General features: G+C 42.8%; 1 protein-coding gene and 1 pseudogene across 1 annotated transcript in view; both read right to left on the reverse strand.

The window, feature by feature from the left end:
• ATP11C (ATPase phospholipid transporting 11C) overlaps positions 1–14,007 on the reverse strand; it is a 185,000-nt gene extending 170,993 nt beyond the window's left edge. The window contains exons 1-2 of the mRNA XM_070783453.1: positions 13,955–14,007; positions 3,689–3,849 (exon numbers count right to left, since the gene is read on the reverse strand). Of these exons, the coding sequence (XP_070639554.1) occupies positions 3,689–3,709 (21 nt within the window). The 5' untranslated portion in view covers positions 3,710–3,849; positions 13,955–14,007. The remainder of the gene's footprint in view (positions 1–3,688; positions 3,850–13,954) is intronic.
• Positions 14,008–14,294: 287 nt separating this feature from the next.
• Positions 14,295–15,037, reverse strand: LOC139180883 (small ubiquitin-related modifier 2 pseudogene; annotated as a pseudogene).
• Positions 15,038–15,623: the final 586 nt, after the last annotated feature.

Genomic DNA, 15,623 nt, shown 5'->3' on the forward strand with positions numbered 1-15,623 from the left:
ACAATTCATACATGACCACTGGAAAACCCATAGCCTTGACTAGATGGACGTTTGTTGGCAAAGTAATGTCTCTGCTTTTTAATATGCTATCTAGGTTGGTCATAACCTTCCTTCCAAGGAGTAACCCTCTTTTAATTTCATGGGTGCAGTCACCACCTGCAGTGATTTTGGAGCCCAGAAACATAAAGTCTGACACTGTTTCCACTGTTTCCCCATCTATTTCCCATGAAGTGATGGGACCAGATGCCATGATCTTCGTTTTCTGAATGTTGAGCTTTAAGCCAACTTTTTCACCCTCCTCTTTCACTTTCATCAAGAGGCTTTTTAGTTCGTCTTCACTTTCTGCCATAAGGGTGGTGTCATCTGCATATCTGAGGTTGTTGATATTTCTCCCGGCAATCTTGATTCCAGCTTGTGCTTCTTCCAGCTCAGAGTTTCTCATGATGTACTCTGAATATAAGTTAAGTAAGCAGGGTGACAATATACAGCCTTGACGTACTCCTTTTCCTATTTGGAACCAGTCTGTTGTTCATGTCCAATTCTAACTGTTGCTTTCTGACCTGCATACAGGTTTCTCAAGAGGCAGGTCAGGTGGTCTGGTATTCCCATCTCTTTCAGAATATTCCACAGTTTATTGTGATCCACACAGTCAATAAAGCAGAAATAGATGTTTTTTTGCAACTCTCTTGCTTTTTCCATGATCCAGTGGATGTTGGCAATTTGATCTCTGCTTCCTCTGCCTTTTCTAAAACCAGCTTGAACATCAGGAAGTTCATGGTTCATATATTGCTGAAGCCTGGCTTGGAGAATTTTGAGCATTACTTTACTAGCGTGTGAGATGAGTGCAATTGTGTGGTAGTTTGGGCATTCTTTGGCATTGCCTTTCTTTGGGATTGGAATGAAAACTGACTTTTTCCAGTCCTGTGGCCACTGCTGAGTTTTCCAAGTTTGCTGGCATACTGAGTGCAGCACTTTCACAGCATCATCTTTCAGGATATGAAATAGCTCAACTGGAATTCCATCACCTCCACTAGCTTTGTTCATAGTGATGCTTTCTAAGGCCCACTTGACTTTACATTCCAGGATGTCTGGCTGTAGGTCAGTGATCGCTTTCTAAGGCCCACTTGTCTTTACATTCCAGGATGTCTGGCTGTAGGTCAGTGATCACACAATCGTGATTATCTTGGTCATGAAGCTCTTTTTTGTACAGTTCTTCTGTGTATTCTTGGCACCTCTTCTTAATATCTTCTGCTTCTGTTAGGTCCATACCATTTCTGTCCTTTATCGAGCCCATATTTGCATGAAATGTTCCCTTGGTATCTCTAATTTTCTTGAAGAGATCTCTAGTCTTTCCCATTCTGTTGTTTTCCTCTATTTCTTTGCATTGATCACTAAGGAAGGCTTTCTTATCTCTCCTTGCTATTCTTTGGAACTCTGCACTCAGATGCTTATATCTTTCCTTTTCTCCTTTGCTTTTCGCTTCTCTTCTTTTCACAGCTATTTGTAAAGCCTCCCCAGACAGCCATTTTGCTTTTTGCATTTCTTTTCCATGGGGCTGGTCTTGATCCCTGTCTCCTGTACAATGTCATCAACCTCTATACATAGTTCATCAGGCACTCTATCAGATCTAGTCCCTTAAATCTATTTCTCACTTCCACTGTATAATCATAAGGGATTTGGTTTAGGTCAAACCTGAATGGTCTACTGGTTTTGCCTACTTTCTTCAATTTAAGTCTGAATTTGGCACTCAGGAGTTCATGATCTGAGCCACAGTCAGCTCCCGGTCTTGTTTTTGTTGACTGTATAGAGCTTCTCCATCTTTGGCTGCAAAGAATATAATCAATCTGATTTTGATGTTGACCATCTGGTGATGTCCATGTGTAGAATCTTCTCTTGTGTGGTTGGAAGAGAGTGTTTGTTATGACCAGTGCATTCTCTTGGTAAAACTCTGTTAGCCTTTGTCCTGCTTCATTCCGTACTCCAAGGCCAAATTTGCCTGTTATTCCAGGTGTTTCTTGACTTCCTACTTTTGCATTCCCCATTAGGATCTTCAGAAACACCTGGGAAGTCTGCACTTGATAGTGTGAGCCACTAGTAGCCCGTCCTCATTGCCTTAAGTGCAGGGCACATAAGGTAGGTTCCCAAACTGTCCTGGTTGCCTAGAAGTAAAACCGTCCATTTCCACTTCTTTCTCTATTGTGGTTCCTTGCATTTACTTACCCTTGAGGCCATGTCTAATGATTTTTAAGATTTATGTTAGATGTCTATTAATCTGCTGTTGTTTAGTCCCTCAGTCCCCGCCAGGCTCCTCTGTCCATGGGATTTTCTGGACAAGAATACCGGAGTAGGTTGTCATTTCCTTCTCCAGGAGATCTTCCCAACCCAGGGATCTAACCTGTGTCTCCTGCATTGGCAGGGTTATTCTTTAACACTAAACCACCTGGGAAGCCCAATCAGATATTAGGATATTTTGTTATATTGGCAAAATGGATCTTAGATTTTGGTCTCTAATATTTCAAAGGTGTATTTTCAAATAGAAAAGGTTTTGCTGACTACTTTTGTTGAGGAGAATGACTAACGTAATTTAATACACTTATTGTTTGTTGAATACCTACTATGTGGCAGGCACTGTTCTAGATATTGACTGGAATTTGTGGGTTGAAGAGGTTGTTGTCAATTGTTCTAGGCAAAGTGTAGAATCCTTATCAATAAGAGACATTGTTATCAGTGAAATAGGTAATAGAAAATGAATTTAGACATTTGGATATGCAAGTGCTTACTAGTAAATAATAAGTAATATCTTTCCATATGCAATTTGTGAAATAAATTTTAAAAATGTACTTAGCTTATAGATTCAAACAGACCAACTTAAAAAACTTTAGAGAACTGGATATTGGTTTTCGGTGTTCTCTCACACATCATTGTGTGAGTATTTTCTCATATACCATTGCCATTTTGTCCAGCTTAAAAACAAACCTTTTAGGATCTCCCAAGATATAGAAATATTGTTGGTCAAATTTTCATTTGTTACTGTAATTCCACCGTCTCTCCCTCATCTTCCTAGTTTGTTGCATCACAACACCTATATTCATGGGTCCAGACTAATTTGCTTGACTATAAAAATGCAATCCCACAAAAATCAAATATGCTCAGCAAAACCTGCAGTTTATGCAAGGTAGTTTCTTTCCGTATCCAAGTGCAACCTGAATAAGAGTTACTCTCACACACATTCAGATTACTTTGTGAGTTTTGGGGTTTTTTTTAGACAAGAAGAAATTATTTTTGTTCTTTTCAGTGCCTCTTCACAGCTTCCAAAGAAGACCCAGGTGTTGTAGGAAGCTGTTGTCAATGGCTATGAAAAGCAGACCATCAGCCAGCATTTTCATTCGGCCAGTTCCATAAACAGAACTGCAAAAACTAACTTCCGGCTGTCTGAACTGTCAGACCCCATGGTATATAACACCAACTCTCATGGTGCCTCAGCTGACTGCAGCTGAAGCCCCAGGCTCCTTGTAGGCAGGAGTTCAGAGGAAGCAGTCTCCTGTCCTTTTTACCATCTCAACTTGACTAGAGCTAGTGCATGCCGTCCCAGAAACGGAAGGGAAACTGTTCTTCCTTGACCGTTTCAATTCTGCTGCCCTATTTCTGTGCAAGCCCCTCGGTCGCTTCAACCCCTCAGAAATCTCACCATGGCAAGTGGGTAGACCATCCAGTGGGGACCGGAGGCTGTCCAGGCTTGGGAAGGAGGGAGGCAAACTGCTTCTGGGATCAATTGGTTGGTCAGCAATTCGGGGATTCAGCAGGAGGGTGAGGAGGAGCGGGAGGAGGAGTCCCCTCCTCCATCTAATACTAAAAAAAAAAAAAAAAAGGAAAAAAAAATTGAAGCTGTTATATGAGCATGCCTATCACTGCCATCAGCAAGTTAAAGAAATTCCAAGGTTTCTGCTGAGCTTTTTAAAGTACCTCACAAGACTACCTTTTGCCCATCTGAAATTTTGTTCTCCCTTACAAAGCTGCCCTTAACGTTTCCTTGAAACCAGTTTTACCCGTATCTTTCTAACTCTTGGCCCTCCCCAGTCCATTCCCCACCCTGCAATCATAGAAATCTTTAGAAGGCAAATCAGATAAAATCATTCCCCTGCTTATGACTTTTCAGTAGCTTCTCATTGGTTTCAGGATAAGGCTCAGATCTTGCCTGGACCTCAGCTTCAAGGCTCTGAATTCTCTAACCCCTGTTTTCCTTTCTAGCTCCTGGTGAGCCTTCTTTCCCCATGATGCACCAAGCTCCATCCTCTCCACTGGCTGCCTTTTATTCCTTGAGTTCCCAAAGTTCCTTTTCCCCTGAGAGCCTTTGCACTTGCAACCATCTCCGCAGGAATGCTTTCATAGCCTTTGCAATTTGTCTTTCAGATTTCAGCTTAAATGTCACTTTGTCAGATGAGATCAGGGTTCCCTGTTATAGTGCTCCAAATAGCCCATATTAATTACATTGAGGATACTGTACTGACAAATGAGGTTAGTAATCATGGAGAACAGAAGTCCAAGGGGATTGTGGATGATCTAATATTGTGTTGCTTTTAAGAAAGGGGAAGTAGATGTATTCTAGTAATCATGATATCAAAGGCACACACAGTTCTAGAACCGACTGTTAAAAGGATAGGGTATTTTATTTTAGTGGAGGGGAAAAGGCAATCACAAGTAGCTACAGTGAATTCACTGGGATATAGTTTGGCCTTCAAGATTCTGAGAAAACTCTTTTGTAGGATGAAGGGAAAGTAAATTGGAAAGGATGGTGTTGTAAGAGGTCTAAATATTTATCTTCCATAATAAGATGGCAATAAGTATTTATCTAAAAATGGAAAGATCAAGAACCATCAGTATAAGGATATTATTTAGAAATATGAAAGTAAATGTTAGAGAAAACAGTTAAGATTATTGAAAGTGGTTGCTTTCCTAGTACAGATCAGAAGTTAGGCAAGATGGAGTAGGGGTCTGCTCTTTTGCTTAAGAAGTCTTATTAATCTATTCAAGTTTTTAACTATGAATATGTATTACTTTAAAAAATAAAATTAACAAGAAGAGTAAATAGCATTTTGAATGGGCAGAAAGAAAGGAGAGCATTCAAGCCAAGAGAAACAGCAAAGATATGAAGCAGTAAGTAAACCTCTCTAGGGGAGCAGTGAAAGATAATTCAATAACTATCATTTATTGAACCCTTGCTGTGTGCCAGGCGCTGTGCAAAACACGTTGTACACATTACCTCATTTATTCTCATTAACCCCATAATGTACCCTTACTATCCTCATTTTATAGATAAAAAAATTGAGAGGTTAGGGAACATGCCCAAAGTCAGAGCTTGACAATTGCAGAGCAAAGAGTCAAACAGGTCTCCTCATGTGACTCCTCATCCATACCCTCAATCACGACATTTTGAAAGCATAATTGACAAGGTTTCATCACTGATGTAATTTATGGAACAAAGGAGGGAGGTGAATCCAAAATGACTCTAAAGAATTCGGGCTCAGTGAGTGGAAGAATGATGTTTATTCATTTGTTCATTTCAATAAATATTTACTGACTGTTGATTACATCCAAGCAGTGTGAAGGACCTATAGTAATGTACCTGAAAAGTGTGATCCCTGCTCTTACAGGGCTCATCATCAGGCTCATCATCAGTCACACATTGGAAAATCATTCAGAGGGAACATCAGTAGAGAAAATTATGAGTCATTTTAACTGTGTTGAAGTAACAATAGAATGCTCTAATACAAATGTCTAGTATGCATTTAAAATGTGGTTTTAGAGGTTGGAATAAGATGCTTTAAACCTCAAAAGTTTACCCCTGGTCAAGGGAAATCAGAACTGAGGAGAGCTATTTCATTTAATGCTTCAGAAATCCTGCACGAGCTTTAAGAATGCAGTTTCAGTCGTGGTTGGGCTGGAAGCCAGATGGCAGGAGTTTATAGATGTAAGCCATTCATTTACAAAGCTCATTGGTAGAAGAAGAAAAAAAAATATTATATTGAATACAATTGTTAGGAGGACCATCAGGATTAAGCACTACCCCCGCCCCAAACTAAAGGAGACATAAACATGTTTAAAAACAGAGAGGGGAACAGACTTTGTGGACACAAGGTGGAAAGGAGAGGGTGGGACGAATTAAGAGAGTATCGTTGAAACATACACATTACTATATTTAAAATTAGATAGCTGTACGATGCAAAGAGCTCAAATCTGGTGCTCTGTGACAACCTAGAGAGGTAGGATGGGGTGGGTGGTGGGAGGGAGGCTCCAGAGAAAGGGGACTACATACACCTATAGCTGATTCATGTTGACGTATGGCAGAAACCAAAACAATATTGTAAAGCAATTTAGTTCAGTTGCTCAGTTGTGTCAGACTCTTTGTGACCCCATGGACTACAGCATGCCAGGCATCCCTGTCCATCACCAACTCCTGGAGTTTGCTCAAACTCATGTCCATTGAGTCAGTGATGCCATCCAACCATCTTTGTTGTTCCCTTCTCTTCCCACCTTCAATCTTTCCCAGCATCAGGGTCTTTTCCAGTGAGTCAGCTCTTCACATCAGGCGGCCAAAGTATTGGAGTTTCAGCTTAAGCATCAGTCCTTCCAATGAATATTCAGGACTGATTTCCTTTAGGATGGACTGGTTGGATCTCCTTGCACTCCAAGGGACTCTCAAGAGTCTTCTCCAACACCACAATTCAAAAGCATCAATTCTTTGGTGCTCAGCTTTCTTCACAGTCCAATTCTCACATCCAAACATGACTGGAAAAACCATAGCTTTGACTAAATGGACCTTTGTTGGCAAAGTAATGTCTCTGCTTTTGAATATGCTGTCTAGGTTGGTCATAACTTTTCTCCCGAGGAGCAAGTGTCTTTTAATTTCATGGGTGCAGTCACCATCTGCAGTGATTTTGGAGCCACCCAAAATAAAGTCTGTCAATGTTTCCATTTCTTCCGCATCTATTTGCCATGAAGTGATGGGACCAGATGCCATGATTTTAGTTTTCTGAATGTTGAGTTTTAAGTCAACTTTTTCACCCTCTTCTTTCACTTTTATCAAGAGGCTCTTTAGTTCTTGTTTGCTCTCTGCCATAGGGGTGGTATCATCTGCATATCTGAGGTTATTGATATTTCTCACAGCAATCTTGATTCCAGCTTGTGCTTCATCCAGCCCAGGGTTTGTCATGATGTACTCTTCATATAAGTTAAATAAGCAGTGACAATATACAGCCTTGACGTACTCCTTTCCCAATTTGGAACCAGTCTGTTATTCTATGTCCAGTTCTAACTGTTACTTCTTGATCTGCATACAGATTTCTCAGAAGGCAGTCAGGTGGTCTGGTAGTCCCATCTCTTTGAGAATTTTCAATTTGTTGTGATTCACACAGTCAAGGGCTTTGGCATAGTCAATAAAGCAGAAATATATGTTTTTCTGAAACTCTCTAGCTTTTTCAATGATCCAAAGGATGTTGGCAATTTGATCTCTGCTTCTTCTGCCTTTCCTAAATCCAGCTTGAACATCTGGAAGTTCTTAGTTGAAACCTCACTTGGAGAATTTTGATCATTACTTTGCTAGCATGTGAGATGAGTGCAATTGTGCAGTAATTTGAACATTCTTTGGCATTGCCTTTCTTTGGGATTGCAATGAAAACTGACCTTTTCCAGTCCTGCAGCCACTGCTGAGTGTCAGGAGCCATGTTAGGCATTACTGAGAAAATGGAGGCATGGCCCCAACCCCCTCTCCTCATCTCACAGGCACGGCCCTGGGATGAAGAAGTTAGGCCTTGTGACTCTGACTTCTTCTTTCCTTTCTTCAGTTGAGTTGACTGGAAAGAATGTTAAGGTGCTTATTCTTCTTGAGAGAAACATGAGAAAGCACAAAGCCTTTTGCAGTTGTGCCCAGCAAATAATCTGTTCAAGGATCTTTACAAAGAATGTTCCAGGATGAGCAGCTTGAGGCCATGGGAAGGATTATTATCTGAGACCTGTTTGTGAGGGGAATGTTTATGGCAAAAGAAGTTTGCTGAGTTTAGGGTTTAGGATTAATTAAGAATAGCTAGAAGCCTTTTTAGGAGATAATGATCTTAAGATGCTAAGGGCAAACAGGATTTAGAAAGATAAGAAATAAACTGAGGAATGTAGCATGAGTTACAATGTAATCACAAGTTAAGTACAGTAAATCTGGGTGGGGGAAACTAAAAACGTCAAACCTGTGACCTAATGCTTTTGTCAAAGTATAAAACACAACCTGAAGCTTGAAATAAACTTATAGCCCCATACTTTGAGTCAAAGGCTACATCAAGATGTAGTCCCGTACTATGAGTCAGAGGCTACATCATCGTCCGCCGACAAACTTGAAATAAAGAGGCAGTCCAAGAAAACTGAGAGGCTGTCATCATCGCCGACACCATCCATCTCTTCAGGTTGAATACCTGGCTGCTGGAGCTGGACTCCGGAAGCTGAGTTTTCCAAATTTGCTGGCATATTGAGTCCAGCACTTTCACAGCATCATATTTTAGGATTTGAAAAACCTCAACTGGAATTGCATCACCTCCACTAGCTTTGTTCATAATGATGTTCCCTTAGGCCCACTTGACTTCACACTTCAGGATGTCTGGCTCTAGATGAGTAATCATACCATCATGATTATCTGGGTCGTGAAGATATTTTCTGTATAGTTCTTCTGTGTATTCTTGCCACCTCTTCTTAATGTCTTCTGCTTCTGTTAGGTCCATACCATTTCTGTCCTTTATTGAGACCATCTTTGCATGAAATGTTCCCCTGGTATCTCTAATTTTCTTGAAGAGATCTCTAGTCTTTTCCATTCTATTGTTTTCTTCGTTCAGGTATGACCTAAATCAAATTCCTTATGATTATACAGTGAAAGTGAGGAATAAATTTAAGGGACTAGATCTGATAGATAGAGTGCCTGATGAACTATGGACGGAGGTTCGTGACATTGTACAGAAGACAGGGATCAAGACCAGCCCCATGGAAAAGAAATGCAAAAAAGCAAAATGGCTGTCTGGGGAGGCCTCACAAATAGATGTGAAAAGAAGAGAAGCAAAAAGCAAAGGAGAAAAGAAAAGATATAAGCATCTGAATGCAGAGTTCCAAAGAATAGCAAGGAGAGATAAGAAAGCGTTCCTCAGCGATCAATGCAAAGAAATAGAGGAAAACAACAGAATGGGAAAGACTAGAGATCTCTTCAAGAAAATTAGAGATACCAAGGGAACATTTCATGCAAATATGGGCTCGATAAAGGACAGAAATGGTATGGACCTAACAGAAGCAGAAGATATTAAGAAGAGGTGCCAAGAATACACAGAAGAACTGTACAAAAAAGAGCTTCATGACCAAGATAATCACGATGGTGTGATCACTGACCTACAGCCAGACATCCTGGAATGTAAAGTCAAGTGGGCCTTAGAAAGCATCACTACGAACAAAGCTAGTGGAGGTGATGGAATTCCAGTTGAGCTATTTCATATCCTGAAAGATGATGCTGTGAAAGTGCTGGACTCAATATGCCAGCAAACTTGGAAAACTCAGCAGCGGCCACAGGACTGGAAAAAGTCAGTTTTCATTCCAATCCCAAAGAAAGGCAATGCCAAAGAATGCTCAAACTACCGCACAATTGCACTCATCTCACACACTAGTAAAGTAATGCTGAAAATTCTCCAAGCCAGGCTTCAGCAATATATGAACCATGAACTTCTAGATGTTCAAGCTGGTTTTAGAAAAGGCAGAGGAACCAGAGATCAAATTGTCAACATCTGCTAGATCATTGAAAAAGCAAGAGAGTTCCAGAAAAACATCTATTTCTGCTTTATTGACTATGCCAAAGCCTTTGACTGTGTGGATCACAATAAACTGGAAAATTCTGAAAGAGATGGGACTACCAGACCACCTGACCTGCCTCTTGAGAAACCTATATGCAGGTCAGGAAGCAACAGTTAGAACTGGGCATGAACACCAGACTGGTTCCAAATAGGAAAAGGAGTTCGTCAAGGCTGTATATTATCACCCTGTTTATTTAACTTATATGCAGAGTACCTCATGAGAAACGCTGGGCTGGAAGAAGCACAAGCTGGAATCAAGATTGCCAGGAGAAATACCAATAACCTCAGATATGCAGATGACACCACCCTTATAGCAGAAAGTGAAGAGAAACTAAAAGGCCTCTTGATGAAAGTGAAAGAGGAGAGTGGAAAAATTGGCTTAAAGCTCAACATTCAGAAAACGAAGATCATGGCATCTGGTCCCATCACTTCATGGGAAATAGATGGGGAAACAGTGGAAACAGTGTCAGACTTTATTTTTTGGGGCTCCAAAATCACTGTAGATGGTGATTGCAGCCATGAAATTAAAAGAGGGTTACTCCTTGGAAGGAAGGTTATGACCAACCTAGATAGCATATTGAAAAGCAGAGACATTACTTTGCCAACAAAGATCCGTCTAGTCAAGGCTATGGTTTTTCCAGTGTTCATGTATGGATTGTGAAAGTTGGACTGTGAAGAAAGCTGAGTGCTGAAGAATTGATGCTTTTGAACTGTGGTGTTGGAGAAGACTCTTGACAGTCCCTTGGACTACAAGGAGATCCAACCAGTCCATTCTAAAGGAGATCAGTCCTAGGGGTTCTTTGGAAAGACTGATGCTAAAGCTGAAACCCCAATATTTTGGCTACCTGATGCGAAGAGTTGAGTCATTGGAAAAGACTCTGATGCTAGGAGGGATTGGGGGCAGGAGGAGAAGAGGATGACAGAAGATGAGATGGCTTGATGGCATCACCAACTTGATGGACATGAATCAGATCTAATCCTTTCAGCCTATTTCTCACTTCCACTGTATAATCAAAAGGGATTTAATTTAGGTCATACCTGAATGGCTTAGTGGTTTTCCCTACTTTCTTCAATTTAAGTCTGAATTTGGGAATAAGGAGTTCATGACCTGAGCCACAGTCAACTCCTGGTCTTGTTTGTGCTCGCTCTAAAGAGCTTCTCCATCTTTGCCATGAAGAATATAATCAATCTGATTTCAGTATTGACCATCTCGTGATGTCCATGTGTAGAGTCTTCTTTTGTGTTGTTGGAAGAGGGTGTTTGCTATGACCAGTGCATTCTCTTGGCAAAACTCTATTAGCCTTTGCCCTACTTCATTCTATACTCCAACGCCAAATTTGCCTGTTACTCCAGGTATTTCTTGACTTCCTACTTTTGCATTCTCTTCCCCTATAATGACATCTTTTTTGGGTGTTAGTTCTAGAAGGTCTTGTAGGTCTTCATAGAACCATTCAACTTCAGCTTCTTCAGCACTACTAGTCAGTGCATAGACTTGGATCACCATGATATTGAATGATTTGCCTTGGAAACGAAGAGAAGTCATTCTGTCGTTTTTGAAATTGCATCCAAATACTGCATTTCAGAATGAAGCGACTTAGCAGCAGCAGCAACAGAACGCTCATATATCTCTTTTTGATCTTAAATCATTTGGTCATAGGTAACTTACCATGAGAAGATGATGGTGGCCTACCACAAGGCTGGCCATGCGGTGGTGGGCTGGTTCCTGGAACATGCAGACCCCCTGCTCAAGGTGTCCATCGTCCCCCGGGGCAAGGGGCTCGGCTATGCCCAGTGCCTGCCCAGGGAGCAGTACCTGTACACACAGGAGCAGCTCTTTGACCGCATGTGTGCCATGCTGGGCGGCCGTGTGGCTGAGCAGCTGTTCTTCGGACGGGTCACCACGGGGGCCCAGGACGACCTGAGGAAGGTCACCCAGAGCGCCTATGCCCAGATTGTGCAGTTCAGGATGAGCGAGAAGCTGGGCCAGGTGTCCTTCAATCTCCCGCGGCCAGGTGAGGCGCTGGTGGAGAAACCGTTCAGCGAGGCCACAGCCCAGCTCCTAGACGAGGAGGTGCGGCGGTTCATCAGATCCACGCATGCGTGCACCCTGGACCTGCTCATGCGCTGCCGCGAGCAGGTGGACAAGGTGGGCAGGAGGCTGCTGGAGAAGGAGGTGCTGGAGGGGCCCGACATGGTGGAGTTGCTCGGGCCGCGGCCATTTGCCGAGAAGATCACCTACGAGGAGCTCGTGGAGGGCACGGGCGGCCTGGAGGAGGACACGGTCCTTCCCGAAGGTTTGCAGGGCTGGCATGGGGAGCCCGCTGCAGGAGAGCCCAGCCTGGCACCTCTGCCTGGAGAGCAGCCTCTGGGACCCCCAGGAAGCAAATTAAAGCACATGTAACCCAAAGCAATGGCACCCCACTCCAGTACTCTTGCCTGGAAAATTCCACGGACAGAGGAGCCTGGTGGGCTGCAGTCCATGGGGTTGCTAAGAGTTGGACACGACTGAGCCACTTCACTTTTACTTTTCACTTTCATGCATTGGAGAAGGAAATGGCAAGCCACTCCAGTGTTCTTGCCTGGAGAATCCCAGGGACGAGGGAGCCTGGTGGGCTGCCGTCTATGGAGTCGCATAGAGTCAGACAAGACTAAAGTGACTTAGCAGCTTAGCAGCAGCAACTTACCATAAGGCCACAGGTATGGATTGAGGAGGGGCCACAGTGTGGCAGGAAGAGGTGACAAGGGAGTCTAGGCCACCTGCTCGTGAAACTAGCATGTCTTCAGAGCCTGCTCAGGCTCCATCCCACACGGACACCTTCCAGAAGATGAGGGAATACTTCTGGGCACCCCAGACTTTATTGCCAGGGGGATGAGATAACAGTGTTTGTGATGGGCAGCCTGTGTCTTTATTTTCACTTGGCCAGCCATTCTGCTGCTGCTGCTGCTGCTGCTAAGTCACGTCAGTCATGTCGGAATCTGTACGACCCCATAGACAGCAGCCCACCAGGCTCCCCCGTCCCTGGGATTCCCCAGACAAGAACACTGGAGTGGGTTGCCAGTTCCTTTTCCAATGCATGAAAGTGAAAAGTGAAAGTGAAGTCACTCAGTCGTGTCTGACTCTATGAGACCCCATGGACTGCAGCCTACCAGGCTCCTCTGTCCATGGAATTTTCCAGGCAAGAGTACTGGAGTGGGGTGCCATTACCTTCTCTGGGCCAGCCATTCAGTCTCCACTAGAACTATCAGCAAGCCAGGAGATTCTTGAAAGCCCTCCCAGCAAAACAGGAGATTAGTTGAGTGAGCAAAGCAGACATCCCACCAGGTGTCTACTAGACACCCCCCCTCCCTCTTTTCAGCACTGCCTTACTGCCTTTTCCTAGCCTCTGTTTCAAGAGCCCAGTGTTCTTCCAAAGTCCCCCTTTATGAGTAGAGGAATGAGATCTGATAAATCTCTTTAATTTGAGAATTTGGGGACTTAAAATATGTTGAGATAGTCCAAAAGAACCGCAGGCAATGAGCAACGCTGAGCCAAAGTAATGAGTCTCTGATGGTGGGATTGAAGTGTGAATAAGGAAGCTACCTGGGTGTGTAGGGAAGGTTCACTCACCTTTTGCCCTTCAAATCACACCTTGTGACCACCAACTTCTTTGTTGTGGTACATGGCCTTCCCATTGCCATGGCTCCTCTTGTTGCACAGCACGGGCTCTAGAGCATGGACTCAGTAGTTGGGGCTTGTGGGCTTAGTTTCCCCACAGCACTTGGGACCTTCCTGGACCAGGGATTGAAACCATGTCCCCTGCATTGGCAGGTGAATTCTTTACCACTGAGTCACCAGGGAAGTCCCATACCTTCTCTTTTACAGTTGTGGGGAAGGCCAAGTTTCCTTTCTGCCCTAATCTTCCTACCTTTCAATATCTAACACCTCCTCCTTCCTCCACCCTCCCTTCCTCCACCCTCCATTCCTCCACCCTCCCTGAGGCTCTTACCACACCTCTGATTTATGAGACTCTTCCTAATCAATCCTGGGTAACAGAGAACACCCAACAGTGAAGAGAAAACCAAACCCATCACATAAATACTGTACTTACTTGTTTTGTTAGCACTCAGAGTGAAGCTTGCTTCCTTCTCTGTGCTATCTCTGTATCTCTGTGTACAGAATGCCCAGAATCACCCAGGCAACCAGATAGAATGGAACTTTAAAGAAACAATCATCTTTTTTTTTTTTTTTTCATTTTAAACAAGAAGTTTATTTAAACAACAAGACGCTTGACTTGAAGGGAAAACTATCTAGGATTCATTTCTTTTAGAGTAATTTATCCCTACTTAAAGACAGATTGCCCTACATGTAACAGCTACGTACAAAAAAGTTATAAAATTGTCCTTGGTTTTACAATGATAAATGAAAAACATTAAAATTCTCCAATCGAACAAGGTATGCAAGAATTTTTATGTTGTTCTTTTTTTTGTTAAACAGTGAGAGCAAAATAACTTACTGGAATATAAAGATAGAGAGCTGATGAGCATGCCACTAATGGAGAAAAGGGGGTATTTTCACAGAATCAGTATTTTTCCCCATCCCATCTCCATTTGATGTCGATCAAAACATACCATTGGCCATTTAGTTAAAAGAAATGCAATATGCTTGTGCACATACACCAGTTACTTTATGTACAATAAAGGAATGGGGAAGGGGAAAATGAAAGAATAGAGAAACTATACTGTAGTAGTCAGGATGCGGTGGAACCAAATTGCGGTTTTCTAATTGAGAATGTCTTCTTGGTCTGGAGCAACAGAATTCTGGAGTAAAGTAGCAGGTTCCCTTTTTAGTAGACACCTCCTGTCTGCTGCTGGAATACATCAATTGTATCTTCATCTTCCATCTCCAACTGTGCAGGTGTGTCTGTTTCATTGATTGGCTGCCCGTCAAATCGGAATCTGATGTGCCTCATTGACAAACCCTGTCGTTCACAATAGGCTTTCATTAGTTTACTAAGTGGTGTATGCCTCTTAATCTTAAACTGCACCACAGAACCATCCTGCCCCGCCACCTTCAAATTAATATGATCGTTGTTCTCAGTCTTGACTCCTTCCTTGGGCTTTTCGTCCGCCATGGCGAGCGCCGGAGTCTCCTCAGCTGCCGCTTCACAAAAGAGGTACCAGGTCCGCAGGGAACGAGCCAGAAACAATCATCTTTTCATACCTCACTAGAAATTAATTAGCTTGTCTCCTGCAGACCAGTACTAATATTATCAGAGGTGATGTCTCAACTCCTGCTCAGTTCTAGGCTGTAATTAATAATCAGGCTATTTCTCTGTCATTCCGTGACTGCTGGGCAATCTCCTTTCACTAATGGCTTCTTTATGTTACCACAGGGCAGACAAGCTTCCAGTGACCCTCAGGCTTCCACAGGAAGTTTTAGCCAGATCTAATCACTATGGGTCTCCAGCAGACACACTCTCCTCCCCATCCCAACATTGTTATCACCCAAATGAAACTGTTAAAGGAATAGAAACGTCACAAAAGTGTACAGTTTATGAACCAATTGTGTACACTTCAGCAGGGAACAGTTTTTCTTATTGAATACTTACAAGATTGTTACCTGCCTTATCTCCTTTGGGCTGCGTCCCCCAGTTATGTGTCAGTTTACCAGAAAGCTGGTGTTCCCTGAAGCACAGAACTCTCAACCATTGCCTCAATTCACTTCACTTTAGCAATGGTGCTTCCTGGATGGTGTACATATTTGTAATACATATAAAG

The sequence above is a fragment of the Bos indicus genome, chromosome X (genome assembly GCF_029378745.1).
Source record: "Bos indicus isolate NIAB-ARS_2022 breed Sahiwal x Tharparkar chromosome X, NIAB-ARS_B.indTharparkar_mat_pri_1.0, whole genome shotgun sequence".
Taxonomy (NCBI): Eukaryota; Metazoa; Chordata; class Mammalia; order Artiodactyla; family Bovidae; genus Bos; species Bos indicus.